This window comes from Lichenostomus cassidix, chromosome 18 (genome assembly GCF_008360975.1).
Source record: "Lichenostomus cassidix isolate B80296 chromosome 18, HeHo_3.0, whole genome shotgun sequence".
Taxonomy (NCBI): domain Eukaryota; kingdom Metazoa; phylum Chordata; class Aves; order Passeriformes; family Meliphagidae; genus Lichenostomus; species Lichenostomus cassidix.
In genome coordinates, this window is record NC_139498.1 from 6,402,332 (window position 1) to 6,427,225 (window position 24,894).

The window sequence follows — 24,894 nt, forward strand, 5'->3', positions numbered from 1 at the left end:
GAGATTATCTGAGGAACCCTGGAGCACTCAAGGGACAGGATAAAGCTGATCCTTGATGGACTTCACGCAGCAGGAGACAAGCTCGTGCCATTTGACACAAAGGACGCAACTAGGCAAAACTATCAAAAGGGTAAAATATGCCCCACTGTTTAATAGAATTTAGTCTTAATGGATGTTAGTGGAAAACAAAACACATGATTAACACAAACAGAGCAGATGGTTTAAAATCTGTTGTCAGTCTGGTGATTACATGGGCTATTTTTTCCCCTCACTGTCTCGCTGCACGGAGCAGGTGCAGCTGGGGTCAGTTAGTCCCAGTTGCAGTGTACATAACTTACACACCATACAGTAGCTTCAAAATAGAGATCTAGAGCTCAAAAAATAGGCATTCATCTGCAAAATCAAATGTTTAATTCCCTTATTGACAATGAGAGCAGCGTTGTGCTGCCCTCAGGTGGCTCAGACAGCGGCAGCTCCACCCCAGTGTCCTCTTATCCCTGACCCACGACTTGCAGTTCTAGTTAGTAAATATATATAATAAATCACATTTAAAATATATACATTGGCCTTTAAAAAAAACACAACATTTACAGTTTATCAACATTGGAAAAAAAATAACCGGGCTTGTCCCAGGTTGACTTGTGAGAGTAAAAATCAGTTTTAAAAGGCTTCTGTGAACCTCTTGATAAAGTGCCACTGGTTGTAGCTATTTGAAAGCATCATGTCCATGACGTGGCACTCAGACACGGGCAGTGAATACACTCAGTGGGGGACAGAAATCAGGGCCAGGGAAGAAGTGTCTTACCCGCCTCACACTGACCTCAAGTCCCGGCCAGATTTTAGGTTTTTTCAGGGCTTTTTGTCTTTGCTTTTGAGACCAGAAGCCAGGCTGGCATCTCCTGCCTGCCTGGCCCACGGCACAGATGCCCTCAGGAGCAGAGATCCTCGGGAATGTTCAGGTGGGCTTTGCTCCCCTTCCCATGCAAAAGCACAAGGGACTGCAAGCAGTCCAGTCAGCCACAAACTCCCAGTGGGATTGGGAAGTGACTGCCTCAGCCATCTTCTCCTTCTCCAGTTCGGTTTTGCATTGCTGATTTTTTTTTTTGTTTAAAAAAAAGGGAAATACATGGATTTTTCTTTCCCTTTGTTTGGAATTTTTGTAGCAAATGGCACTTCAGCACAATCTTCGGTTCCCTTCTGGTGCTCCGATGCTTTCACTTGCTTGGCATGCCGAGCGCGAGCCAAGTTCGGGGCTCTTGGACATATTTAGCCATGCACTACTGAGCAGATCCTGCGAGAGAAATCTGTCTCGGAGCGATGCAGCCGCTCCTCCCGCCTGGATGCAGAAAGCTATCGCCGTTTCCCGCTGCAGCCACGGGCTGTGGCTGCATCCAGCGGGCGGGAGCTGCTCCCGAGCCGAATTCCCCGGTGCATCCGGGGTCAGCTCCCCCGCTGGGCTTCCGAGCCGCCGGGAAGGATCACGTCCCAAACGCTGCTACTGTTGAACAATGCTCGCGGCGGGGTTTGTGCCAGCAGCTCCCCGCAGGGAGGGGCACTGGGAAAAGGGACTGTTTTCTCCCAAAAAAAAGGATAAGGGAGGGGGAGAAAACATTTTAAAAGCATTAATCACGCTGCTGCCTCACTCTGGAAGGACCAGGGTGGGGGTTTCTGTAGGCACGGTGTTGGCAGAGGGCAAACTCCATTGAGCAGCACGATCCAGACGGACTGGCCCAAATTCCCAGGTTTTTGGCGCTGCCATCACCATCCTCATCACTCTGGGAAGAGGGAGGAAAGCTCCCGTGTCCGGCAGGGCTGTGGTGGAGCATCCGCTGCTCCACAGGCTGTGCCAGCTCCATCTCGAGGGGTCTGTGGGTCCCACTGGAGGGATTTCGATCCACTTGGATTTCATGCTGCCTGATGCTGATGCATTTGGAAAAGCGGCAAATAAAGCAGAAAGGTTCCTTCTCGCTCCGCAAGCTGCCAAATTGCGACAAGCCCTGTCTTCTTTTAGCTGCTGTCAGGCCTGGCCGGGGCTGGGGCTGCTCAGTGAATCGCCAGCTCAGTGGCGGCTGCCCGGGGAGGTCTCTCCTGTGACACATTGTTGGCAGGGGATAAATAATCAGAGGCAGGACTTGACAATGCAGCGGGGAAAGAGAAAAGTCCCTTGTGGAGGCTCCTCGGCTCAGTGCAAGGGAGCGAGGGCTCCTCTGTGGCCTCTAGGACTGCATGTGCAGCCCCACTGGGCTCTCCTCCTGCTGCCAGTCTGGTGGGAAATGCTTGACCCCCTCAGAAACCTGCCCAAGACCACGCTGGTATGTGTGACACAGAGCCAGGGGTGGGCAAGGAGGGCAGCTGTGTTCCCAGCCGCAGTGCAAAGTGCGGGGAGCGAGGCTGCTGGAGAGACCTGGAGGCACTGCTCGGTGCCAGATCTGCTCTTCCCCATCACGAGGGGCACTGGTGGAGCAGCCGGAGGTGGGGAGGGGAAGGAGGGAGCAAGCCTCAGTCCAGCATTGCATCCAGCTGGTCGGCCAGGTCGTCGAACATGTTGCTGATGTCTTCCAAGATGTTCTTGGCCGAGTGCACGGTCCCAGGGTGGCTGGGGAGGAAAGGGAGAGAGTCAAAGCACTGCCCAAAGGCTGCAACTGCTGATGGGGAAGGTTTTGGCCAGGCTGGACCCAACCTAGCAGCAGGAACTCAGCACAGAGCTGGGCTCGAGCACCTGGGTGGTGCTGGCATGATGTGCCCATGCACAGCCCTTCTCCTGCCCTCCCTGGGGCCTTCCCAATCCCACCTCGGGGGGCCCAATCCCAGTGTTTCCCTCACCTCTCTGCCTCCTCCACCGTGATCTTCTTCTCAGCCGCCTGCAGCGTGGCAGCCAGGCTGGAGTTGGTCTGCTCCAGCCGCTGCTGGGCCAGGGCAGCTCCCGGGGCAGCTGCCAAAGGCTTTGCTGACACCTTGCTGCCTGTTTCCAGTGTCAGCGAGCCAGGACCGGGCAGGGACCCGATCACATCTGGCACCGCCTCAGTGGCTGCCCAGGGAGCAACAGTGTGGCGGGAGGGCTGCAGGACCTGCTGGTAGATGGTCTTGGGCCCGGAGAAGACGAGCTTGGTGGATGCCACGGAGGTGTGCTTGGCAGGGACATCTGCAAAGGAAGGGGACTCATGGCAGGTGGAGGCACAGGTCCTCCTCACCTCCCACACCAACATGGGAGGGAGCTCCACCACCACCTCAGAGACAGCCCCACAAGCTCTCGTACCTGGAGTGGGTGTCCTCACCACAGCTGTGCCAACCAGCTCTGTGGGGCTGGGGGTTTTGGTGGGGCTCGGGGCCTTCTTCATCCCTTTCTCCAGTGACAAGATGCTTTTCTCAATCTCAGCAATCCTGAACTCCACGCTGTCATCGTCAAAGGCATCCCCGGCCAGCGTGGGCCGTGCTGCTGGTGCCGGGGGGCCCGCGATGCTGACGGCTTGGGCCTGGGCATACTGGGGTGTGGGGGTGCCCCCTGCCTCCTGCCCCGCCATGCTGAATGCCTTCAGCACCGCCTGCAGTGGCTCCCGCTCCCTGAAGCGCGGCCGGCGCTTCACCGTGTCCGACTCGGTGAGGTTGAACTCCAGCACGGGTGGCTCCTTGCTCGCAGCAGGGGCTGCCGGCTCCTTCCCAGCAGAGCTCTGGGGCTCTGCCGGCTGGGAACCAGGCTCTGTGTCTGGCATGGCCACGTCAGCCTTGGGATGCCCGCTGGGTTTTGGCCGCTGTTTGATGGTTAAGTTGCCTTCTTCTGCGAAGGGGATACACTCACTGGAGCTGTTCTGGGAGGATGAAGAGGAAACCCCTGGCTTGGCCTCCTCCTCTGTGTCTGAGCAGGCATCCTCCCGCTCGCCCTGCGCAGCCACCTCTGTCATAGGAGCACTGGGCTCGCTCACTGTCCGTCTCCGTGGCTTGCTGCTCTCAAAGGGGTCCTTGCTGCTCTCAGGAAGTGTGGCACTGCTGGCGACACTGCCATCGTGGGACTGCTCACCCACATCTGCCCGGGGGGGACACTCCTGCGTCAGGTGCAGCGGTTTTGGGGCCAGGAGGGGCTTGGATGGACTCGCCCCTGGTGTTCCCTCTAATGCAGCTGCCAGACTCTTCACTGTCCTGCCACGGCCAGTGTCACTGGGGGTGGCACCCATGTCAACCATGTCATGGGGGGCTGTGGGCTGCCGCTCAGGGTTGGGGGGCTGCTCACCATCTGCCTCGGCAGCAAGGGCACTGGACACGGAGCTGAGGCGCTTGGGAGGTGGCGGCGGAGGGCCCTTGCGCTTGGCCCGGATGGCGAAGGACTGGCTGCGGGTCACCTTGGTGTCCGCCTGCAGACAGGCCCGCGGCATCTGGCTGCGGCCCGGCCGCCGTGTCAGCGTGGCATAGGAGCCCAGGGTGCTGCTGGGGGTCCCCTCATCCTCCTCGTGCTCCCCATCTGACAGAGCATAGCGGTTCAGGCTGTGAGAGCGCTTCTTGTGTTTCAAGCCTTCGCCCCCGTTGTGCTGCTCTCCGGCCGTGGGGGCTGTGCTGGGTGGCTCTGTGGGGCCACACTGGCTGTGCAGGTAGGAGAAACCTTTTTGGGCTGATGTCTGCAGGCTGCTCTTCTGTCCGGGGGAGATGGAGGGGTATGGGTGTGCCAGTGCTTTGGGTTGCTCTGCTCCCAGGAGGGATGGGACCGTTGGGGATTTCAGGGAGACGTGTGGGTACATGAAGACATAGGGGGCTGTTCCCTTGCTGGGAGTCTGGGGAGGAGTACAGGGGGTGACTGCTGGGGTCCCGGTTCCTTTCTGAGCCACAGGCCGGGCGTATTGATCCGTGCCTTCAGGCAGGTTCCTCTCCTTGAGAGGGCTGCCCCCACCACTGCCGTTGGCAAAGCCGTTCAGCCCCTCGGGGGACATGAGCTTCCCATAGGGCTCAGGGCTGGGCCGGCCCGGCAGGCTGGCTGGGCTCTCCTTGCTGCGGGGGGCTGCACAGGACTGCCCACTGCTGCTGCTGCTCTCGCCGCTGCCCAGGCTCTCCTGCGAGGGGCTGGAGAGGCGCCGGGACAGCACGTTGTCCTGCGAGTGCCCCGAGCCCCGCGACCGCACCCCGATGCTCTCCTGGCTCCGGGACATTCCCTGGCTGCTCTTGATGCCGAGTGTCTCATGGCAGCTGTTGGACATGGCTGTCTGGAGCTCATAGCTGAGCTCGCTGTCCTGGAAGGTTGTCATTTTGGGCGTGTGTGGGGACTGGCACTCCCCGTTCTCCAGCGACTCGATGGTGACAATGTCCAGGGAACCAGGGACTTTGCGTCTTGCCAGAGTTGCTTCTGCTTGGTTGAGGCTCTTGCGGAGGTCTCTGAGCTTCTTGACAGCCAACATGATCTTCTTTTGGTGGCCTGCAGGAAGGAAAGGGACATTAGGTCAGCTCCAGCCCCCAAGGCCTTTGTTTTCTGGCCAAGAAGAGTCGTGGTTATGTCACACAATGGGGCAAAGGCCTTGGGGTTATCCAAACCCTGCCTATGGGAGGAGACAAACTACTGCTGGCATCTACCTGCCTGGGCCCAATTCCAGCTGGCCAAGGAGAGTTCTTAGGGACAGCCAGGAACTGCCCTTTCCGGGTGCTCAGGACATGCCTGCACCTCCCAGCCTGCGGGAGAACGGGGCGTGGGGACCTGGGTGGGAAACTTGGCTGCCCCAGGCCACCTCAGCACAGCAGGAGACACTCACCCAGCTTGTTGATGCCAATCTCTTGCAGATCCTCCCACGTCAGGTCTGTCACGATGGTGATGGAGTCGTAGCTGTTGTTCACCAGCTTTTTGTGGTACTGGGGCAGCCCGATGGCACTGAGCCAGTCCATCAGGTCAGCCTGGAAAGAGCATGGAGGATGCTGTGAGCATTGAAGAATGGGCAACACCTTCAGCATCCCCTCCCTACCCCTGCCCAGAAGACTGTGTTTTTAGGGTGTCTCTGACTGCTTTAACGCAGTCAAAGCCATTGCAGTGTGTATTTACTTACAGACCCCATGCTGTCCTGCCCTGAGGTCAGAGAACTCTGAGAAAAGACCTGGAAAAAGGGGGTGACCAAAGCCCCAGTGCCAGGGACTCACCGGGATGTAGTTGGGCAGCCACTCTGCGATGTTGAGCTGACCGATCTCCGTGGAGATCTTTTTCCTGTGGCCTGGCTTGGTCACACCGATGGCTGTCAGATCCTAACGGGAGCAGAGTGGGGCCGTGGTCAGCAGTGGCTCAGGGGGCTCGGGGCAGTGCATACCCACTGCTGGCAGATTGGGCTGGGGAAGGACCTGTCTCACCTCTGGGGTCATGCGGCTGATGGTAGGGACATCATAGCCAGCGTTGAGGAAGTTGACAGTGTATGACTCCAGCTGGAACTCACGCAGCCAGTTGTAAATGGCTTCTGCATCCTGGGGAGAGGATGAGACACAGAACAGCCCATGATGGTGGCTGCAGGGGCTGGAAGAACCTGGCTGCTCCAGACAAGATGACAGGATTTCCCTGGGCAAGACCCACTTGTCCCCAGTGTCCTCAAGACCCAGTTCCCTGTGTCCCTGGTGCAGCAAGAGCTGGGCTGAGTGCCCCAAACAAGGCCCTCTCGCCCAGTACACCATTCCCAAGCTGTCCCAGTTACCTTCCCCTCAAGGAGCTGCTCAGGACGCAAGAACTGGTGGGAGAAGACTCTGTCTCCAGGGGGACAGCTGCCTGGGGTCTGGAGGCCCTGTGGCCCTGGCAGAAATGAGAGAGGATAACCGTCACAGGGGCACTTGAGCAGCGAGAAGCCCCCAAGGCTGGGGCATTAGCTGTGCCCAAGGCCCCATGGAGCTGGAACAGCCCTTACCTCCTGGGGATGTCCCATTGCGTGGCTCTGATCCCAAAAGGTGTTGCTGGAGGTCCTCACCGGTGGAAGGCAGCGGCTGAGGGAGAGGAGGAGTGAGTGGAGGAAGGACCCCACCCTGGAGACAAGCTCTGTCACACACCCAGGAGCAGAGTGGGGGTCCCCACTCTGTGCTGCTGGGCATAGTTTCACCCAGCAAGGGGCTGGCCCTTGGGACCAGCCCAAGAGACCTGGACAGGATTTGGCACAGGGCCCTTTATTATCCTCACAGATGACACAGCACATGGTGGGGACACTGTGTGATGCCAACCACAGCCTCCAGCTCCACTCAGGAAGATCAGCTGTGCTTTGGGGGACAACCGGGGAACCCCAGGAGCATCTCCCTGCTGAGCCCTGGCAGCAAGCGAGTGGTGGAGGATGCTCAGCTCCTTTGCTAGGAGGAGGCAGGGAAGGGGTTTGGGCTCCATCTCCAGCCTGAGCCAGCACAGGGAAGCAGCACAGGGGAGCAGAGGCTGGTGCCTACCCTGGCATTCTCGATGAGGATGCTGGTGCTCTGTCCATTGGTGCCCTCGGTGCTCTGGCCGCTGCCAGCACTGCGGATGCTGCCGATGCTGCCCTCGCTGCCCACGCTGTTCCTGTCTCCTGCTGCTTGAGGCAAACATGGGGCCCATCAGCAGCACCCCAGGATTAGGGCTGACATGGGGCACAGAGATCCCCGGCAAGGATCCGTGTGCCAACACAGTGATGCCAGTAAAAAAGAGTCTCCCACAAGATCCCTCTGGCCACAGACAGTGCTTCAGTTCCCTCCCGCCTCCCAGCATGCACGACACAGACAGGGTGACCTGGGCTGGCAAGGCACACACAGAGGGCTGAGACACAGGGAACAAAGGGGCTGCTCTAAGGGCTCCCCAAAACTCCCTTTTCCTGCATCTGCTCCCTCTCATCTGGCTGCTTCCCCATGCAGAGGTGGAAGGCGAGTCTCCCCCTGTGCTCCTGCACAGGCAGGGCTGGGAACAGGGGAAGGTCCCCAGCCCCTCTCCCTCCCCAGGTGCTCCCCTGACCTGAGCTGTCAGGGCCAGGGGCCGTCCGGGTTAGGGTGAGGTGGCCAAAGGCCGCTGGGCCGCTCGGGGCTGCTGGGTGTGGACACTCATCGGGGAGGTGCTGCAGCCCCCCAGGGGGGGCTGGGAGGGCCCCAGGGGGACCCTGGCGCTGCTGTGTGGGTGCCACGCGGGGGACAACCATGCCTGCATTCAAAGACAAAACACGCGTGGTCAGAGCTCATGCGGGAGGCAGGGAGGGGGGAGAGCTGAGCCACAGCCCTTGAATTCCCACCCCACCCATGGCACATCCCCTGTGCCCACCCGAGTCCTTCCCTTCCCCCCTCGCTAGCCAGGGCTGCGGGGGTCTGTCTGACAGGAGGTGCTGGGAAGGCTGGGAAGGTTCCACACAGGGGACTGTCCCCAGCATGCCCAGATGGCCACTGACCTGTGCGCTTGCTGATGACTTCAGCAATGGAGGGTGGGAAGTATCCAACCCGGTCAGTGCCTTTCTGAGCGTCATGGATGTGCCCCTTCCATCGGCCATCTGGATGCTGCTCCAGGACCTGCCACGGGACAAGAGGGATGGGGTTGGTACCTGGGACCATGGTGGGGCAGGGGATGGGGACCAGAGAGCAGCCTCACCGTGATGACATCTCCTGCTCGGACGTTGAGAGCAGTCGGGTCATGGAGGTTCCAAAAATCCTTCAAAGCTCGGACCTTCAGGATTCCTGATGCCTCTGAAGGCAAGGGACAGAGGAAGAAAGAAGGTGCCAGAGCGTAGGGAGGAAAGAGAGGAGTCCAGGAAAGGCAGAAGGAGAAAGCAAGAGCAAAGAGAGGAGAGAAGAAAACATTAATATTGCAGGAAGGACTTGATCCCCAGACACTACCCCACCTGTAGGATGGGAGCACATCCTGGGATACTGGCACTGGTTTAGGCTGTTCAGGAGCAGCACCGGAAGCCCAGGCAGGTCCCAGGGGCAAGAAACCCCTCTCAGTGCCATCCCCACCTCACCTCTCAGCAGCTGCTTGATGTCCTTGCTGGCGTGTGAGGTGGTGAACTGGTTGACAATGTCCAGCGCTGTCTGGTTGTAGGTGTTCCTGATGTTCACGTCGACACCGCCCTGCCGGGGAGGAGACATGGTCATGGCCAGATCCCTCCCTGCCACCAGATCCAAGGGAGGCAAGGGACCGAGGGGAAGGGGTGCTGGGTGACCCCCAGGGGCTGTCCCCCCACACAGCCCTGTCCCCACCATGCTCACCTCCAGCAGCAGCCGCACCACCTCTGTTTTGCCGTAGAGCGCAGCCTCATGCAGGGCTGTGCCTGTCTTTGTCTGCTTGTTGATCTCAATCCCAGCCTTCAGCAGCTGCCTGGTAGGAAGGAGGGAGAGGCATGAACAGCAGGACATGGACATCGGGGCCACGCACTCAGCTGCTTTGTGATGGGAAGGGGACAACACCTTATACTTGCTTTGGGCACGAGGGGCTGAAGCCTGGGGAGGGAGGTGGGTTTGGGATGAAGTGGGACTGAAGCCATTATGGGTTTTTCCAGGATAGGGCAGTGCCCTGGGCTGGCAGAGGGTTACCTGATGATCTCCTTGTGCCCGTTCTTGGCTGCCAGGTGCAGTGGGGTGGTGTAGTTGGGGTCAGTGGAATCCTTGGATTGTCCCTCCAGGAGGGCGACACACAGGTGGCTGTTCAGCAGCAGCTGGGCCACCTGCACAGAACACTGATGAGCAACAGGGTGCAGCTACCCCCACCTGCAGCCTCCCAGTGAGGGGCTCATCCTTGGGCCCAGCCCACCACTCCCTTCCACCCACAGTCCCAGGCTTGGCTGGAGCTGGACAGTGCTTGGCATGGCCACACTGTTGTGAGTGGCTGTAAAAGGTCACAACAGCCAGAAATAGTCTTCCCATAATCGGGCTTTTCGGACCAAGCCCTAAAAACTTCCAGTTTCTCCAGCCCAGAGTGACTCTCAGCATCTCAGGGCAACCCAGAGGCACAGAGGAGTTATTTTTACTGCCCTGTTTATAGCTGCAGACATTATAGATACTCCAAAAATGGAAATATCCCCCTGGTGCCCTCCTGGTGGGGCATGGAACAGTCTGGCTGGCCATGCTCCAGCCCAACCCAGTGGTGCTGGCTGGGCCAGGGTCTCCCAGAGCAAAGCATGGCCCTGTCCCCATGAACTGTGCCAGGGACCTGGAGCAGGGCTGGATGCTCAGAGCTTGCTGAGATTAGCCAGCTCAGACTCTCTGTGCTTAACTGTGAGTAAAGCTGGGGTAGGTGGGGGGAGGCTACAGAGAACCAGGAGCGAGAACTGGCTTCTCTCCCAGCCTGACCCTGCCCTGCTGCAAGGTCAGGAGCAAAACCCACAGCTCCCAGATGCAGGATCTGGCCTTGTCTGGCCACAGGAGGAGGCAGGCGGTGCCTGCCAGGCTCTGAGTCTTGTGGTGGACATAGAGCAGTTGTGGCCAGAACCAGCACTTTGCTCCTAGAGGAGCCCAGCAGGCTCCAGAGCTGCCCCCAGAGAAGTCCCTGGCGCAGGGCAGAGCCCACAGCACCCACCTTCAGCCGCCCGAACTCGCAGGCCAAGTCCAGCGGGGTTTTCTTCGCCTTGTTGATGAGGCAGGGGTTGGACTGGTGCTGGAGCAGCATCTCCGACTGCGGGGGAGCAATATGGTGCAGGGGCTCAGCATCACCCAGCAGCCCTGCCTCCCTCCCACCCAGCACAGCAGGTCTGCATGCACCCATGTACCCCTGAGAGCCCCGGGGAGGGGGCGTGGGTGGCTCTGGGCTCTCACTCACCACCTCGTAGTGGCCGTACTGCGCCGAGAGGTGCAGCGGGATCTGCCCGTCCAGCGAGGCCATGTTGACGGAGGCGGCGGCGCGGAGCAGCACCCGCACGGGCTCCACGCGGCCCTGCCACGCTGCATAGTGCAGGGGCCGCATCCCTGTGGGCAGCGGGGCTCAGCAGGGCTGGACACAGCCCCCGGCCTGGCGCAGGGGCTGAGCCGGTGGCCAGAGGGGCTGCGCCAGGGGGTCACCCCTTACCGTTGCTGTCCTTGATGTCGACGGTGGCCTGCGCCTCCAGCAGCAGCGAGATGAGGTCCAGGCTGCCGCCCAGGGCCGCGTGGTGCAGCGCTGAGAACCTGTGGCACAAGGCAGGGCTCAGCCCGGCCCTCAGCCCCGCTGTGCTGTCCACACTGCCCCTCCCTCCACAGGGACATGGGCTGAGGGCTGGGATTGTCACTGGCTCTTCATGGCTATGCCCTTTCCAATTCCCCACTCCCAGTGCCTCAGATTCCCCTTAGCAAAACATTGATAAATCCCTCCAAGCTGTCTGTGCCCCAGGGCTCAGTGAGGGATGCAGGCACCCTGTGTCCCTTGGGAAACCCCAGGGAGAAGAGTCACTCATCCCATGCCCTCTGTTGAGGAAAACAGGCAGGATGGAGGGACATGCATATCCCCTCTCCGTGGAGCAGCCAGGCAGCCCCAACACTGCTCACAGCATCAGCAAATGCATCGGCCCCATGGCCACTCCTGCCCCCTCCCCATGCCAGCAGGGCTGCCAGGAGCCCACGGCAGAGTGTGGGAGGCCGCCAGTAATGAAAGAGCCCAGTGTCTTGGGGCTGTGAAAGGGGCTTGTCTGCCTGGCGCTCCCCCTGAGCCATCACATGAAGGGCCAAGGCCAAGCAAGAGGTCCCTGCGCCACAGGGGATTAGCCCATGTGCCCCTCCAAGGGACATGGGGGGCTCCTGACAACACCAGCATGGGGCTCTGATGGACTCTGCAGTGTCCAAAGCCAGTGCCAGGGATGCAGCTCATCCAGCACAGCTCTCCTCAAGATCTGCAGTCCCAGAGCACCCCCAAATCCCCGTGCAAGTCTTGACACTGCAGGAGGGACACTAACCCCAGCAGAGGGCTGCTCCCTCCTGCAATACACCCACCATGTCCCTGAGCCACAGTGAAACCTCTGCCTCAAACTGCGAATGCAGGGGGCACAAAATCCCCCAACCCAACCCTGTGGGGCCCCACTCTGCCCTGGGGTGGCTGCACAAACCCACACTCGCCCACCCCATCCTCTCCAAGCCCTGAGCAAGGCGATGCTGTGGACACCATCAGCACCACGACTCTCCCAGCACACACACTGCCATCCCCATGCTCGAGTCTCACCTCCCTGCTGTCCCCTTCCTGTGCCCCAGCGAAACCCAACGCCCTGCCTGTGTCCCTCTGGGAGGGAACAGACCCTTTACCCCAGTTCCCACCATCAGCCCTCCTGGAGCTGCCCGAGCACAAGCCCTGCGCCTTATCAGAACCAGATCATTGCTTCTATTATTAAATTCTTTTTCTATTAAGCTCCATCTGCACAGTATTATTTTAAGACGGAGACATCCTGCAGGTTCCCAACCCCCTGCTGGCCTGTTAGGACTCATCATGGACACCTCTTCCTACAGAGTCCTCCAAAAGAAAACATGTAGAAATTAGGTACAACAACAGCACACAAAAACAATGCTAATGACTGACAGGTCAGAGTTAATTCAATAAGAATAATGCGCTTATTTATTTTATGGGCCTTTGTGGTTTCTTTAACTCTCAGTACCCAGCTTATTAAGTACTTGGATTTTGGAAGTGATGAGCTACACAAATATGCTGTGGTCACTCAGCAACCTCATATTTTCTTTCCCTAACACCCCCCCCCCCCGAAACAATGGGATTTTGCTTTTGGGATATTAAACAGAGGCATGAGCACGTGCAGGCGCTGAGGCCAGCCAGGTGCTCCTCTAGGCTTCAACCAGGGGGACACAGGGCACTGGCTGGACACAATGCCATCCCCATTCACCCCCATCCCTACCAAGGGGGACACAGAAGAGATTTAGGAAGGATTTTCAGGATGGATTCAGCACAGCCCCCAGCTTAGATCCAGGCAGGCATTGGCTCTGCCTGTGCAGGGCTTGCCCTGGCTCTGAGATGTTGTTGTGTTCTCTGTGGTGCAGCAGCTCCCCTGGAAAGCTGTGTGACACCCTGAGCTGTAGGACTGACTGGACACTGGGGAGAGGAGCCCACCCGGGCTGGCAGCAGCACTCAGCACCCTCCAGGGGAGCACTCACCCGTCCGCATCCTGGTAGTTCACGTTCAGGCGCTTGGCAGATCCCAGGAGCTCTGCAGAGACAAGAGGTGAAGGTCAGGGCAGGAGGCAGAGCCCACAGGTCCCATATGAACCCCAACCCCACAGCCACAGCGACCTCCTAGCGTGCAGAACAGTGCCTGGCCCATCCTGGGGGGCTCTCCTCGACTCTCTTCTGCCTTCACGTTCACCTCCACGAACCCTCAGAGGGCTGACCCAGCTCGAGCTCAGCACTTTCCTCCCTCCATCTCTCCTGCCCCATCTCTGTGTGCCCCCAGGATGGGTCGGACCCTGCAGCTCCTGCCACCCTGGCTTGGCAGAACAGCACTTCCCTCCCCTTTATAGGCACTGACACCCCAAAACTGCTGAGTGGGGCCATTTTGCCCCCCACTCACTCCCTGTGCCTGCCACTGCCACAGAGGCCTGGCCCACAGACCACATGGTTGGCATTTTTATGGCCAGGGCAGAGGCTGAAGCTTCCAGCCATGAATGCAAGGATTGTGCCACCTTGAGTATCCCCATCCCCCTGCCAGCCCCCCTTTGGAGACCCAAGAATTGTTCCACTTCGCATATCCCCATCTCCCTGCACATCCCTCCCTCCCCTTTGGGGACCACTGGGCAGTAGAGGATGCTCAGCCCACCCTCACATGCACTCCCAGTGCAGCCTGAGCTCCCCACTCCTTCCCGCAATTAATTCGAATGGATTCCTTCCTCCCACACAGAGAGGACATTTTATTCTTCACCGAGGGGTTGAGAGCGGATTAGCATCTCTGGAATTCATCCGCCAAGTCAAATGGGAAAGAAAGGGGAAGGTATGCGGGGGGCAAGAAATGCCGCCACTCCTCCTCTGCCTTTGCAGGCAGCCCCATCGCCGAGCCAGGGAGGATTAAATGCTTTGAATGGTTTCTGTGCTTTTTCCTATGGAAAATCAGTGCCAGGCTCTGAGCCTGGGGTGAAACAGCTGCTCAGACCCCACTCTAATCTGGTGGGGTCTTGGGGAAGGAGCCCCCTTCCTCATAGTGAGGTAGATCTTCAGGGCTGAAGATCCCTCTCCCCATTTTTCTTCCTCTCCTCCTCCTCAATTCCCTTCTCTTCTCCCTCTCTCCCAAGGTTTCTGCCCACCTTGCATGGCAGATTCCATACAAAGCTATCCTGAGCTGTGTGACCCCTCTGCTGGAAAAGGAGGGCTGAAGAGGGGCTGGCTCATTCATCATGCAAATGGATAATTAAAGGAAACCAAGGACCGGGGTGTTCATTACTGCAATTTAGAGTGTTTTGTAAACAGCCTAATTAACACAAAATGGGCTTGGAGTGGCTGCTGGTGAAGGACTCGTGACTCCTCGCCACAGCTGAGGGGATCAGGACAGGATCACCCTAATTACCTCTTCCAGGGACTGTCTTTGAGCCTCAGCCACGTATCTGACAGCCCTTCCCAAAGGAACTGGCTCCCAAAGCCATCGCTCAGCAGAGCTCCTACTTTCCTCTCGCAGCCCCAAAAGCCCAGGATTTGGGGTCTTCATCAAGGAGAAGTTGCTTCCCTTGACCTCACCATTTAGGAAAAAATAACATTTCCCTTGTAAATTGGACACTTCTGATTTGAGTCCTGGAGCAACTGTAACCACTGGGATTGCTCCCATCATCTGCAGCTGAAAACTGCCACTGGAAAAGGATTGGGAAGGGGAGGAGGAGGAAGAAGAGGAGGAGCAAGGGTCCTTACCCAGGGCAGGAGGGGCAGACCCTGAATGATGAGCACTGGGAGGGCAATGCTGGGAAAACAGAAGGGCTGGATGGAGATATCCAATGAGCACCAGCACCTCCAAACGAGGCAGAAACATTCCACAGCCTCTGAGGACTGGTCCTGGAGTTGAGCAATGCCCACTATTTGAAGAAGGAGACCTCACCCCAAAATCTCATCCCTAACCCCACCTACAAGGGGACCAGGCTGGCCAGTGGGGTCCAGTAAGCAGGACTGGGATGTCCCAGGACATGGTGAGTGACCCTGCCTGCTCCCAGGCATCTGTCAGCATCCACATCTCCCTGAGCAACATTCCTCAAATTCGTTCCCTGCTCTGTCAGCCCAGCCAGGTCAGACATAGGGCAGGACCACACGGACACGGTGTGGGTGGCTGGGAAAACAGCAGGTCACAAACAGCAGAGCCAGGAGCAGCATCCCCTTTGGGGGTCTTCCTAAATGCCTGGATCCACCTTGGGCAGGAAGGGAAAGAGCTCATCCCTGTTTGCAGCTGGGTAAATTGCTGCTTGGAGAGCTGGAGGGTTTGCAGTCAGGGTAGGAAAAGGTCTGGTCACCCCTGGCACAAAGGCATGGGAAAGGAGAAGGATGGAGGGATGGAAGGGAAGCTGAGCACAGCCAGGCATCTGGGACACCCCCACCAGTGCTGTCCCACTGCACAGCCCAAAACTCCAGGGACCTGGCGATAAGAAAGCAGCTGATGGCACATTTCCCTGCATCCCCCTCCCTCATTCCATCCATGTGCTACTTTTGACAGATTCTTCAGGTTTTCCCCGCATTTCTTTGGCCCCTTCTCTCCCCACTGGTGCCCAGGCTACCCATCCTTTTCCACACAGATGTTTTGGGGTTCAGCAGAGGCTGGGCCAAGCTGCTCCCAACCCCGCAGCCCTCCTAGACTGGCCTGTTCAGAGGTGCAGCTTCAGCCAGGGGGCTGCAGAGCTGGGCTGGGCAAGGGCTGCACGGTTAATCCAGTGGGATTAATCCAAATACAGCAGTGGGATGGTGTGACAGGATCCTTCCCAGCCATATCATCACCCCACTGGGTTTGCACTGGGGCGGGAGCACTCACAGGCCTGATCTGCAATCCCCATTCCCCAGCAGGAGCTCACACTCGTATCCCAAGAAGACGTGGACCGAGCGCTGAAATACAAAACGCCCTGCAGGGGATATTTGCAGGGCAAACACAGCCTGGAGCAGCCCAAGGGTTAAGCCCAGCCGTGGGTTCCCCGCCCGGCCCCGTGAGGGTCCCTCAGGCTCCCCGCCGCCTGCCCGGGCAGGACGGGCTCGGCAGCAGCGCAGGGCCGGGCCCGAGCGAGGCCTCCAGGGAGCCAGCGAGCTTCTGTGCGGCGTCTGGCTGCCAAGCGGCAGCGGGAAGCACCTCCGGAACGCTCCGGCAAATTGCTTACAAATGTCGGGCCGGCCGCCGGCCGTGGCGAAGGCAGCGCGGCCGCCCAGCACCGGAGAGGCCGCCGGGACCCTCAGCCCCGGCTGCGGCCCTCGGATCCGCACTGCGGCACAGGCCCGCGTTCCCGAGCAGCCCCCTGTGCCTGTGCCTCAGCTTCCCCACGGGCTGCACCCCCGTGGCGGGGATGCCGGGCCGGGCTGGGCTGCCCGTGGGGTGCAGGGGGCACCGGGGAGCGGCGGGCCGGGGCGGGCACCGCACCCGCCGCGCTGGCAGCCGGCCCGGCACGAACCCTATTTACCCCCCCGGGCACTCGCCTGGCGCCGGCTGTGCCGGCTGCGTGGAGCCAGGCGTGCCCTCGCCCGGCCCGGCACCCCTGTGCCAGCACAGCGGGCACCCTGAGTCAGCCCCTGCCCTCCAACGGAGAGCTCCTTCCTGCGGGGACAGCCGGCAGCTTCACCCCGAGGTCTCGGAGATAGACACAACCCCTCCGCAGCGCTGGTGGGGAAGCAGCGACACGTCTTTGCCTGGGTTTGGCTTCGGAAGGAAATGCCCAAATATCCTGTGGAGTCCTGCCCTTTGGAGACTCCTGGCTCTCACACGGCAGTCAGGCTCCAGAGGACAGTTCTTTTCCTGTGACCCCCTCGCCAGTTTTGTCCACCCAGGACAGCCACAGCAGAGCTCCACTGCTGCAAGGCTTTGTTGCTGTGCAGGACACACAGATCTGTAACTGGAGATTCACCTCCTTGCCAGAGATGCTTGGAAAAGCAGCCCTTTGGTGGTCCTGTGTCACAGACTCTTGTCCCTTTACCTTGTCCTGGGAAATCACATCCCCACTCTGCTGGCTGCTAGTACCCCTGTGCCATGAGCATTCCTGTGCTGCCAGCCACCACCACCCTGATTGTCCCTGTGCCATGAGCATCCCTAAACATCCTGAGCACCCCTACACTGCCTGCTATGAGTACCCTGCATGCAGGAATGCCCTGCGAGGGCACTGCAGCAACACCATCCTGCTATCCTGGGCAGTGGAAAAGGGATGCTGTGCTTTAGAAACACCAAATACATGCACATACCCTCTTGGGAAAATGAAATCCACCTGGGTACTGTCATCACTAAGCCAATAAACCAGCTGGAGGAGCTAATCAGCTGCTATCCTGCCGAGCACCAGCCGTCTCTGATGGTGGTGGCAGTCTCTGGAGCTGGAGGCGGAGGTGGCAGGAGGTGGCAGCTTCACCCAACCTGCCCTGTCATGGCCTGGGGTGGCTCTGCCTCAGCATATGGTGGGTTCATGCCAGGGCTCAGGACGGACTCCCTGTCTTGGCCAAAATCAAGACCCAAAGAGGTGATGTCCACCCCTTTTCCGCAGGAATCACCCTTCCCTGTCGCCTCTCTGTCCACAGGCACGTCCGCTGTGGCCACCCACACCCGGCTCCTCCCGGCGCAGCCTCCCGGCAGACTGGCTGCTTCAGGAGCAGTTTCCCAATAGGTCCAGAAGAGATTCACCCACCTTGATAGGGAAGGAGTTCAGCCACAGAGATGTTAAGAAACTCAACCAAAGCTGCCCAGCAAGCTCAGAACAGGGGCTGGGTGAGAGCCAAGGGCTCCTGACCCTGGCTCTCTGCTGCAGCCACCAGCTGCTCCTCAAACACTGAGCCCAGTGCTGTGCCCAGCTCCCCGGGCAGGGGCTTCTCTAATTCCCCTGTGGTGATGGTGGGTGAATTTGGCTGTCAAGGTGCTGCTGCCTGGGATACCTGGCTAAGCATCCATCCTGTGCCCAAATGGCACAGGTGTCCAAATGGCACACGTGTCCAAATGCCACAGGTGCCTTCCTGCCCACAAATGGCCCTTGCTGGGTCTGAGGCCCCACAGCATCACTGAGGATGGGCTCCCCACCAACGCTGACAAACAGGTCCTCTGCCAAGCCAGGCACTGTGGGGCGGGTCCAACTGAGGCAAAGCCACTGGGTTAACTGGCAGCGAGGGGGAGGCTGCAATTGAGGAGGTAGATTCCCATCAGCACAGGGGAAATGACAGTGGTGGGAGAGCACAGCACGGCAGGAAGCCCCTTATTGTCCCTATACCAGCATCCGGCAACTCCTCAAGAGTAATTGGTGTTTTCATCCCTTGAGAAATCTCCCAAACCCTGGACCAGGCCAGGGTGCATGATGGCTGTCGCACCAAGCCCTGCTCCTGGTTCCAGCAATAACACTAGCAGGTGCAATAACCTTCCAGAAGCTGAGCTCTGGGCAGTTCCTCACAGCATCCTGAGGGCTGGACACAGCACCCCTGTGCTGTGAGTATCCCTGCACCTAATGCTCGTTTCTAACCTCAACACAAGTCACCATTTACCCCTGGCTGGAGCCCCAAATCTTACAGCCATGCAAAGCCCAAGCTGTCCCTGCCACCAACTTGTCTCTGCTGATGGCATGTCTGAGTCTCCTCTGGCAGCTTGGCCTCCTTCCTCATCTCCTTCTTTAGGCAATCCTGTCCTGCAACATGTTCAGATATGATGGTGATGATGGTGAAGGCAGGTGATGGCAAAGGTAGAGGAGTTTGAGAGGTCCAAGGATCTGCCTTCCACCCTGGGCTGGGCTGGAGACCCACCACAGGCAAAGAGGGCAACCATGGGCAATAGCACCATGGAGTCAACTGGGAATCCTTTTCCTTCTTTGGAAAAGGCTGGGAGTGTTTTTTCCATGGGAAATCAAACATTTAAGGTTTTTTAAGAGCCTGCAGCAGGTGAGACATTGGGCAGCATCCTCACACAGCACAGACATTGACCGCTCACCCCAGCCCAGCCACTCCAGGACCACCATCCAAACCCCCAATTCCCCGCTGCTGCTTCCCCTCACGAGCAAAGCAGGAAAAAACAGGCAGTTTGTTCAAAGCAAAGGCTCCCAGAACAATGAAAGGAAAAGCAGAATCGGAAACTCCGTCTCCATCCACACAGCTGGAAAGAAGGTGCAGCTCTCAGCTCTCGACCCCAAGGCTTGATGGCCATAGGGGATGGAGGGGACAAATGCCAAGTGGGGAAAAGAGCATCCCAGGAGTCCTTTGGGGCTGGATTCACCCCTTACAAAAGCCAAACACGTGCTCCTGCTCTGAGTTTCAAGCCCCCAGAAGGACTTCAGCTGGGGTGGGATGAATGGTGCTTGCTCCCATTCTCTACAATAATTTGTGGGTTTGCAGTGACTGCCAACCCCAAAGTGATGCACCCCAGCCCAGCTCCCCTGGCCGGGAGGAGTGGTAACACCCCTTCTTCACAAAGCCAAAACTGCATCCCCCAGCCCCATCCAGGATGGAAACAGCTGGGAAAGGCTTCGGGTGGGGGAAGCCAGGCAGCTCCTTCGGAGATACAAGGGCTCCTTTCCCAGCTGGCCGGGGAAACGCGTTACCGGGAGGTGAAGTCACCGTCCCTGCTGGGACCTGGCTATTCCGCTCTCCAGGATATGAACTCAGAGGAGCTGTATTTGCCCAGGGAAGAGGTGGAGCCTTTTCCATTTCCCCCATCCTTCCGAAAGGACAGGACGCCTCCCGAGCGGGAAGAGATGGGCTGATAGCAGTGGGGGCCAGCGGCCAAGTGCAAGCACTGCCTGAACCTGCACTGGGCACTCCGTGGGGCCAAGGGCCACCCCTGGGCTGTGGGACATGGGGACCAGCAGAGCATCAGCTCCAGCATTGACAATGCACCTTAGCTCACATCCAGCCAGTTCCCTGGAAACCAAATAAGGGCTATCCCAGATACCCAGGCAAAGGGGCAGCACCTACAGTCACTCTCAGTGTTGTCATTAATGCCATACCCAGCAAATAGTGCATTAAAATAATCTGTGGTGGACGTGCTACAGATTGACAAGGGCAGAAATAAAACAAAAGGGACTTAGCGAGATTAGGAGAACAAACCCAGGCAGATTCAACCTGGGAAAAATGCAGATTGCAGCATCTGGGGAGAAATAATCCAACCGGCAGCAGGTCAATGGGAGGAAGAAAGAGGGGAAGCAGGATGTGGGGGGACGGGGAGAGGAGCAGTGTGAGCGTGGGCACAGAGGGAGCTGCTGGTCAGGAAAACAACCTCAGCAGCCCTGCCTGGGGGGATGCTGCTTCCCAGGGTACCAACTCCCACCGTGTAGTCTGTTTCTTCCTGGGGTACCACCTTCCACCACATAGCCAGGGCTGTGAACACGAGAGAGGCTCACAGGGGACGTGAGAGGTGAGCGACAGGAGCCAGCAGCAAAGGGCTGGCCTCGCATGGGAAGATTAGGGCAGGTCAGTAAGTCTGGATTAGCTGAGCAACAGTTAATTAGGGAGGGCGGGCAGGGACGCAGCAGCCCAGCAACCCACCTACACCTGGAGGGGTTTGACGCTCCAGAGCAGCACGTACCTATTTATTTTATGGTTCTAACAATGAGCCCCAGATAAAAATTAGAGCAGCCAACAGTAGCCAGCAAAACCCCGTGGGCTCAAGGGAGCGAAACGAGGATCCAGCCCCTACATTGTAGCTTGGAGGTTACAGCAACTGTGCAGCTCCTGGCGGATGCAGGGCAAAGCTGAGGCTGGAGGACTGGGCTGCCACAGCCCTATGGCACCGTGTCCCCATCAGTGCCAGCCCCGCGCCCGCACATGGCAGCTTGGCACCCAGGAGCTGCTCCAGCCGGTGGATCCAGTACTCAAAGCACACAGCGATGCGGAGGCTGGAAATCCTGTGACATCCTCCTCCTTTGGCCCCAGGGAAGCTGCCGCGCACCTGGAGCAGGCGCTGCCAGGGCGGACGGAGCGGCTGTCCCCACCCTGGCTGCGCTAATCTGGGCAAGGCGCACACAGGATGGGAGGGGAGGCAGCGGGAGGTGAAGCTGTTCGCTCGAGGTCACCCAGAAGGTCGATGGTTCAAGTGCCGCCACTCCTCCCCGAGGCCGCGACACGGCTGGGAACTGAATTCTACCCAAAACTCCCCCCCGCCGCCAGCAGCCCGTGGGCAATCAGCCGTCGGCAGCCCGGGACTAACCTCAGACGGCTGCTGGCGGCCGGAGTTCGGAGTCACACGGTTAAAAATACCTTGCGGATGCCTTTCCTCAACTCTGACCCCGCCAGCCGGGGCTGCCGCCAGCCCCGCTCGGGGACGTGCCGGCGGGGTCCCCCGGGATGGTCACAGCAGGGATGTGGCAGCTGCCGCCTGGGGACTGGGTTTTCCTCCCTAAGAACCAAGGATTTCCACTTCTGGGGAACTGCTGACTATATTCTCTATTGCCAAATTGAAGCTTCTTAGACCCATCCTCTAGCAAGTGATGCCTGGGCTGTCTGGCTCCCTCTGAACTGCAGCATGGATCTCAAGAGCTTCAGCAAAATGTCTCCTTCCCACCAGGACAGAGCCAAAATGCAGCTTCTACTTCCTGCCAGTCCCAAAGGGTGCTGGATGGGTGACTGCTCCTACAGATTCCGTGGTGCTGAAGCCATTTGTGGCATGTGCATTGGGAAATAGCATAGGGATCTCACCCAGCAGTGGCTCCTCAGCTCCAAGCCATGATGGACAGGAGGGATCCTTCTCCAAATCCCTTCTCCAGTGATGGTGAGGGCGCAGAGAGCACCTTGCTGTTCCCATTCCCTGTGCAAAGGCCACCCACCAAAACACGTGGGAACTGACTGGCTGCTCCATGCTGCTGCAAGTGGGAATGAGAGATGGATGGGTCCATCCCCAGTGGGCACAGGCCAAGCCCTCTCCAGCCTGGGACAAGCAATCATTCTCTCCCTCCCGAGGCAGGGAAGACAGCACTGTGTTCTCCATGCCCACAGTGAGGATCAAACCCTCCTACTGCCCTCCTGGGTTTCAGGCTGGCTGGACAATGCCATGGAGTGGGAGAAGCCATTGCCAAAATCCTGCCGAGCATCTGCCTATTGCCTTAGCTGGATTGGGATATTTTCATGCACCTGTGGCAGTGAAGGATTTGCCTGGGATCCTGGTCTACAGCAGGATTCCATATGCAGGGGACCGGAGAGGGACATGACAGCTCCATGACCAGGATGTCCTGCACCACCCTGCATGTCCCCACATGGAAGCAGCAATCACTCAGCAGCCTGTGACAGTCTGTGTCCTGGGAGAGGCATCACCCCTTCCCTGTCCTGGAAGCAGGAACCTGCCCCAGAACCCCACACCCACCTTGCCATCCCCATGGGGCCCTTGGTGACTGCTGAGTTATTCTGGGCACTGCGTTCCTGACCCCCTCCCCTGGTCCCAGCTGCTCCGGGGCCGGCAGGGAGGGCAGCAGGTTCCTCCCATTGCCCAGCCCGGACGCCAGAGCCGGGCAGCAGCTGCTTGGGGACCAGCTGGGGACAAAGGACACGGAGCAGCCCCATCCCCCCTGCATACGTTGGGAGGGACAAGGTCTGATTTACAGCAAGGTCAAAGGCATCACAATACAATTCCAACAGAAAAGGGGGAGCTGAATCTGAGGACCCCCAGTCCATGGGCTGAGCTCTCGTCAGCAGCTTTCCATGCAGGGATGGAGAAGGAGTTTGGGGACAGCACATCAACCCCTCCCACCCCCCCAAAGAACAGGCCCACCTCAGCACTAGAGGTAAACTGAGGCAGAGGTGACATCCCTCCTTGTCAAACCAAGGTCATGCCCAGCTTCCCGCAGTGACCCCACTGCCTGCGGGGACCCGTCTGCCAGGTCAGCCCCCTCCATCCCAGCCCTGCCTGGGCGCTCCCCACACCCCGTGCTGACGGAGCGGCGGTGGGACACAAGCCAAGGCCTGCCCGCTCCCTGGACCCCTGCCGGGAACCCGATCTGTTTACGCCTTCCCAGCGCGGCGGGTGCGTGTCGGGAACGGCCCCGGCAAGCCCGACTTGGCGGCGCAGGCAGGACGTGGGAGCGAGCGTGAAACCCCCACCTGCTGCCCCGCAGCATCCCGGACGGGTGTGGGGAGAAAGGAGGGGAGCACAGGGAAAAATGGACCCTCCAGCCTCCATCAGCTCCTTTTCGTAGGAAAAGGCACCACTTCTTGCTCTGTGCCATCTCTCCTGCAGCATCCCGTGCCCCCCACCCTGGCCACGAGATTACGGCGGGTTGCTCCATCCCCAGGCTTGCCAGGGAATGGCTTTCTGAGCTGTGGCAATCCTGGGAAAGCACTGTGAGAGCCAACCAGCCCTGGAAGGTGCATGTCCCTTCCTGGAAAATGAAGTACTGTTTTTGCAAGCGCATGGCCAGCAACATGTGGGGGATCAGGGGGCTGATGGCCACATGCTGGTCCCTGTCCCGGGGTTGTCCCAGACTGGATCTGAGAAGAGGCACCCACCTGCACTGCTCCTGGGAGGAGATGTTCATCCAGGACCATTCACCTGGTGTGAATTCAGTCCAACAAAGCCACAGGCATTTGGAGCAGGCTGCAGTGGGACAGAGCAGAGCCATGACTTTGGGAGCTCAGAGCTGCACATCCACACCAGGTTTGGGGTGATAGGAACAGAGAAGCAGCTCCAGGAAGTCCATGTGCTGCTAAATATAACCAGTGGGACAGCTGCTCCAAGACAGGGAGTTGCCTGCACCTCAACACTGTTGAGGAGGAAGCTGAGGGCTCTCCCAATGCTTAAGTAACTGTTGAGGTTTGGAGACACAGAGCAGGGACAGAGGAACACCTCAGTCTGTGCAGGAGCCTCCTTCCCTAAAAGGAGGAGTGTCTCCCTTCTTTTTAAGCCAGCAGGATTAGCAGGTGCTGGTTCAGGGAAGCCAGGAGAGCTCATGAAGCCCTTCCCATCTGTGTCAGCCCCACAAAACCAAACCAGAGCTGCTTCAGACCAACCAAAACAGCCTGGGCTGCAGCCCAAAGCAATCCATGGGCCATGGCTCTGCTGGACCCCATGCTGGTGGCCAGACTCACCGTGTCCCCATGTCCCCCATGTAGGCAATGATTAGCCACCAGGGAGGACTCTGGCCCCTTTTGGAGGCCACCGAGGCAAGTGGTTCTCACATGACCTTGCCATGGTGTGGACACATCCTGGGTCCTTGAGGGGCCACACAGGCTGTGAGCTGGGTGTCCTGGACACCCATGGAAGCAGAAGATCCATGGAGTTCCCAATCCCCAGTCTCCATGTTGCTGTTTGCCCCCAGTTCACCTCCAGCTGGAAACCCCCCTTCAGGTTTATCCACACCTATCCTGGCAAAGAAACAAGGCGATGCCTTCACAAGGGGCTGCTTGAGGGGAGAGCGAGGCAGGCAGCCCCTGGGCTTGATGCTCCACAGGGGCAAGAGGCACCTGCAGAGTGGGTGGCAGAGCCTGAGCCAGTCTCACTGCTGGGGACACCTCAGTGACACCTGGTGCCCTTGCTGTGCTCGCCAACTCCCTTCCAAGCAGACAGGGCCTTACACAACCAGCCGTGCCCAGCATTACGAAACCCCAGGAGTTTTCACCCCTCCTGGCACAGCTGCCCACCTGGGACAGCCGAGGCAGACCCAGCTCTCAGGATGGCACCAGGGGAGGCCAGGGCAGGGGTCTGGGCTCAGCAGCAGCCCCGGGGGCTGCATGCTCCCTGCGCAGCCTTGGCTGGGGAGCAGCGCTGGCAGGGCTCGGCAGAAGCACAGCCGGACATGTTGCACCAGGCCTGGGATGCTGCAGGAGCCTCATGCCTGCCTGGCACAAGTTCTCCCCACTCCCTTATCTCGCCATCGCTGCCCTGCTCGCTGCAGCTCCAGCCTTTCTCCCCGGGGTTGCAAACGGCTCAGGGTGGCTGCGTACCTACCCCAG

General features: G+C 59.0%; 1 protein-coding gene across 7 annotated transcripts in view; it reads right to left on the minus strand.

Annotated features, from left to right (window-relative positions):
• Nucleotides 1-120: 120 nt before the first annotated feature.
• CASKIN2 (CASK interacting protein 2) overlaps nucleotides 121-24,894 on the minus strand; it is a 52,803-nt gene continuing 28,029 nt past the window's right edge. For 3 of the 7 annotated variants that reach the window (XM_085077741.1, XM_085077738.1, XM_085077739.1), the window contains exons 3-20: nucleotides 12,997-13,048; nucleotides 10,940-11,037; nucleotides 10,694-10,839; nucleotides 10,454-10,549; nucleotides 9,472-9,602; nucleotides 9,148-9,256; nucleotides 8,901-9,009; nucleotides 8,531-8,625; nucleotides 8,334-8,451; nucleotides 7,910-8,092; nucleotides 7,372-7,493; nucleotides 6,852-6,927; nucleotides 6,645-6,739; nucleotides 6,310-6,420; nucleotides 6,106-6,207; nucleotides 5,727-5,865; nucleotides 2,824-5,395; nucleotides 121-2,596 (exon numbers count right to left, since the gene is read on the minus strand). In XM_085077741.1, the coding sequence (XP_084933867.1) occupies nucleotides 2,500-2,596; nucleotides 2,824-5,395; nucleotides 5,727-5,865; nucleotides 6,106-6,207; nucleotides 6,310-6,420; nucleotides 6,645-6,739; nucleotides 6,852-6,927; nucleotides 7,372-7,493; nucleotides 7,910-8,092; nucleotides 8,334-8,451; nucleotides 8,531-8,625; nucleotides 8,901-9,009; nucleotides 9,148-9,256; nucleotides 9,472-9,602; nucleotides 10,454-10,549; nucleotides 10,694-10,839; nucleotides 10,940-11,037; nucleotides 12,997-13,048 (4,451 nt within the window). In that variant the 3' untranslated portion in view covers nucleotides 121-2,499. Of the gene's footprint in view, nucleotides 2,597-2,823; nucleotides 5,396-5,726; nucleotides 5,866-6,105; nucleotides 6,208-6,309; nucleotides 6,421-6,644; nucleotides 6,740-6,851; nucleotides 6,928-7,371; nucleotides 7,494-7,909; nucleotides 8,093-8,333; nucleotides 8,452-8,530; nucleotides 8,626-8,900; nucleotides 9,010-9,147; nucleotides 9,257-9,471; nucleotides 9,603-10,453; nucleotides 10,550-10,693; nucleotides 10,840-10,939; nucleotides 11,038-12,996; nucleotides 13,049-13,131; nucleotides 13,485-24,894 lie in introns of those variants that run through there. The other 4 variants (XM_085077744.1, XM_085077743.1, XM_085077742.1 and 1 more) reach the window with 4 other exon arrangements.